Here is a 4,066-nt window from a genome sequence, read left to right on the forward strand (position 1 = left end):
GGCTAAAAAGAATTAGATTTCCTCAAGAGGTTGTCATTCTTTTTACTGTAGAGAATGTATTAAGTTCAATTTCAAAAAAATAAATATTGCTAGGACACCTAGAAAATAAGTCTTGCACATTTTCTGGTACACAGTATCTACTTAACAATTTGATAATAATCCTATGAAAACATTTTGTAAAGTTGATGCTGTTGTTTTGTTTTTGCTTACAATGCTAGCGCTGAAGATCAAACCCAGAGCCTTCTTGTGGCCACCAAGCTACAAATGAGCCTCTCCTTCAGGTTTAATATGCCTTCACTGTCGGCCAACCATTTAAGATTTTATTTCCTTATGTCCATGCAGGCCTCTTATGTAAGGTGCTGAAGGGGAAATAAAATATACAGGATGAAAAGATGGCAATGCTGCCTCCCCCAGGACCTCAGAGCTTCGTCCGCTTCACCAAACAGTCTCTTGCCCTCATTGAACAACGCATTGCTGAAGAAAGAGCAAAGGAACCCAAAGAAGAAAAGAAAGATGACGAGGAAGAAGCCCCAAAGCCTAGCAGTGACTTGGAAGCTGGCAAGCAGCTGCCGTTCATCTATGGAGACATTCCTCCTGGCATGGTGTCGCTGCCCCTGGAAGACCTGGACCCATACTACGCAGACAAAAAGGTGACTTGTGGTCATTTCTGCTGAAATACTTCTGAACAAAAACCATGTGAATTTGGATAAGAGGATTAGCAAATCGCAGTATTGCTATGGTTCTAAATGCATAAGAAGACTGTTCAGAATATATAGATATAGAATATATTTTCCTTGAAAACTGAATGTAACATTGGCAAACTAACTTGACTTTTCTTGTCTTCCTAAAATTTTCAATATAGTTTTGATTTTTAGTATATGACACCTTGATCCCCACGTTCCATAACTGTTATCTGTTTTTAATTCTTTTTATTGCCTTTAGGTAGTTGTACAAAGGAATTTCAACACATGTCAATTTATGAGTTCAGTGCTTCTAGATCAATGTTCCAGCCCCTGTCAAAATTCCCCCCCCCCCCCCCGCCCCATTCTCCATCAAGTAATCAATTTTTTGCTTATAATTAAGTCCGGGGTATATGTAAAATTAAAGACTTGCAAATTTAATACAAATGCAAAAGACTCATTTAAACCTTCAGATATAAAACTCATTCTATTTGTGTGTATTTGTGTGTATTTGTGTGTGTGTGTGTGTGTGTGTGTGTGTGCGCGCGCGCGCGCGCGCAGGCGCGCACACATGCATGCGTGTGTTGTATGCTGACCTGGGACCTGGGGCTTAGAACTCAAGGTCTAGGTCTGGGTGCTGTTTCAAAGGTTTGTTGCTCAAGAGTAGCACTCTACCAGTTGAGCCTCTGCTCCACTTCCTGCTTTATGGTGATTAATTGGAGACAGTTTCAAAGACTCTCTTGCTTTTTTTTTTTGGACAGTTGTGGGGCTTGAACTCAGGGTCCTGGGAGCTGTCCCTGAGCTTCTTTGTGCTCAACACTAATACTCTATCACTTGAGACACAGTGCCACTTCCAGTTTTTGAGTGGTTAATTGGAGATAAGAGTCTCATGGGGACTTTTCTGCCTGGGCTGGCTTCAAACTGCGGTCCTCAGATCTCAACCTTTCGAGTAACTAAAATTATAGGCATGAGCTACTAGCTCCTGGCAGAAACTTACTTTTTTATTTTATTTTTTTAAGTTATAGCTACACAGTAACTTGATTTTGCCTTTCATAATATGCTTTTCAATGCTACTTAAGACTGAATTATTTCTTGTTTATAACATATTTGCTACTAAACACTTGTAGAAAGAAAGAATAAATGACTTTTAAAAAGCAGTTTGTCAAGATTTAATGAAAAAACAGTAGTACTCAAGGACTGGGTGTCAATTTTAAAACTAACTTCCAATGTCAAAGTAGATCTTACTTCAAATTATGTCTGACATAACTGGTATAGTGAGAGGGAATAGGAAGATGAAAGATTTTAAAAGAATAAATTCTGGTTTGCTTTCTTGAGTGAACAAAGCCAGGCTCAAATAAAGGGCAAGCTCCATGAACTTGTCTTATCTGTTTGTTGAAATATGTTCATTGCCAAAAGTCTATTGATAACCTTATATGAAACTTAGGTTAAACAAAAGAATCACCAAGTTTGTGCCTTCCAGATTACAAAAGGAATTTGACTTCCAACAGCAGCATTTTGACTTCAGCTTTCTAATTTCTAAGCCAATGCCTTTGGTGGTTTGTAATATTTTTTACTCCTACTTATTTGCTGTTTTGTTTTTATTTCTTTAAATCTTATTGGCATAAATTGGTTTAAGAAGGGGATGCATTGTGAAATTTCCAATCATATATAGTGAACTTGATCAAATTCTAGCTATATTACTCTTTTCACCCTCCCGGTCCACCATCGTGCCTTCAATAGTCTTTGGTTGATTTAGTGATGCTGTTTTTATACATACATACATATATATATATATATATATATATATATATATAATGGTTTGATCACATTCAACATCAGTCACACTCTCCCTTCCCCCTCTTCCCTCCCACAGCTTTTCCCCCAAACAGTTTCCTTTTGTCAATTATGCCCTTTATAATAATAATATTGCTATTATTATTTATTAGATGTAGATTCTACATTTGAGCAAAACTGTGCAATATTTATCTTTTTGAACTTGGCTTATCTTGCTCCACATGATGATTGTATATTGGTTGGAAAAGATCTTCTAGCTCTGGCATTCATTTAAATTATGAGAGTCATTTAAAAAACTCATTTGCATCATAATTCTTAGCAAATAATACAATTCTCAAGCTGTTGTGATAAAACTCATACACACACACACACACATATACATATACTTACATATCCTTTTCAGTTTGCTTACAGAATAATGAAAAATCAAATGAATTTCAGTGGTTACAGGTTATTGTTGCCTTTGGGGAAATATGATACAGATGTAACAGTATTTTCAAGTTCTGAGATGTCAATGGCTATAGAACCCCATTGATAAGTCCTGTGTCACTGAGGTGAAACTTAAACTGCTGATGTTGAGGTGCAAGATTGAGATGGTGGATTCTTAGTTTCATCTTGTTTTCTTTTTCCTCCCACAGACTTTTATAGTATTGAACAAAGGGAAGACAATCTTCCGCTTCAATGCCACACCTGCTTTGTATATGCTGTCTCCCTTCAACCCTCTAAGAAGAATATCTATTAAGATTTTAGTACATTCATATCCTTTCTGACATGCTAACTGAAATGATGTTTTAGGATGTATGATTTAGGATTGCTACCATGATTGGATATAAACAGGAGTCATTTTTTTCTCTTTGAAAAACCCTGATTTTAGCTTGTCAATTCCAATATAAACTGCTGTGCATTACAGAGATTTAAGTACCATTAATAATATTTTAGGTTGTATTGTTTTTGTTTTAAGAGAGACAAAAGTAATCTCTAAACTCTTTTAGGTTATTTTTCTAAGGGAAAGTTTTAGTCTTTCCTCGAGTATCACCATGGTATATCCAATTCCTTCTTGTACTCTCATGCGGTCACGTTCCTTGATTCTGCCACTCTGTTCAGCATGCTTATCATGTGCACTATTCTGACCAACTGCATTTTTATGACCATGAGTAACCCTTTGGAATGGACCAAAAATGTAGAGTAAGTGAATACCAGTACATTATAATACAGTTTGAGACCATCTTTTCTCACCCTTTTTCTTGCCAAGGTATAAGCTGAATCTATAAATATTGTGGTATGTATCATCCCATGTCAAATATTTCCTTTTCTTTTAGATTTTTTGTTTGTTTGTTTTATGCTTCTGTGGTAATAACTCACTGGCAGTAAGTTAATCAGCTGCTTCAATGTCTTCTAGAAGAACAAACTCCTCAGAGCCCTATTCTTCAGCATGTTACCTAGCCCTTGTTCTTGGGTATGTTTATGATGGGAGCAATCTAGGAATTTTCTAAGTAGATTCATTGCCTGTGTTCTTTAGTTATTTAAAGTATCTCTATTGTCTGGGACTGTTTGTGATATGTAACATTTCCCAGAAGGATTTTTATTGTCCT

The 4,066-nt window shown here is 36.3% G+C and overlaps 1 protein-coding gene across 10 annotated transcripts in view; it reads left to right on the forward strand.

Moving 5' to 3' along the window:
• Window positions 1-392: 392 nt before the first annotated feature.
• The window catches only part of Scn9a (sodium voltage-gated channel alpha subunit 9), a 74,813-nt gene continuing 71,139 nt past the window's right edge, over window positions 393-4,066 (forward strand). For all 10 annotated transcript variants that reach the window (XM_042694111.1, XM_042694115.1, XM_042694113.1 and 7 more), the window contains exons 1-3: window positions 393-650; window positions 3,113-3,231; window positions 3,570-3,659. In XM_042694111.1, the coding sequence (XP_042550045.1) occupies window positions 393-650; window positions 3,113-3,231; window positions 3,570-3,659 (467 nt within the window). The remainder of the gene's footprint in view (window positions 651-3,112; window positions 3,232-3,569; window positions 3,660-4,066) is intronic.

The sequence above is a fragment of the Dipodomys spectabilis genome, unplaced genomic scaffold (genome assembly GCF_019054845.1).
Source record: "Dipodomys spectabilis isolate Male_0828 unplaced genomic scaffold, ASM1905484v1 ptg000174l, whole genome shotgun sequence".
NCBI lineage: Eukaryota > Metazoa > Chordata > Mammalia > Rodentia > Heteromyidae > Dipodomys > Dipodomys spectabilis.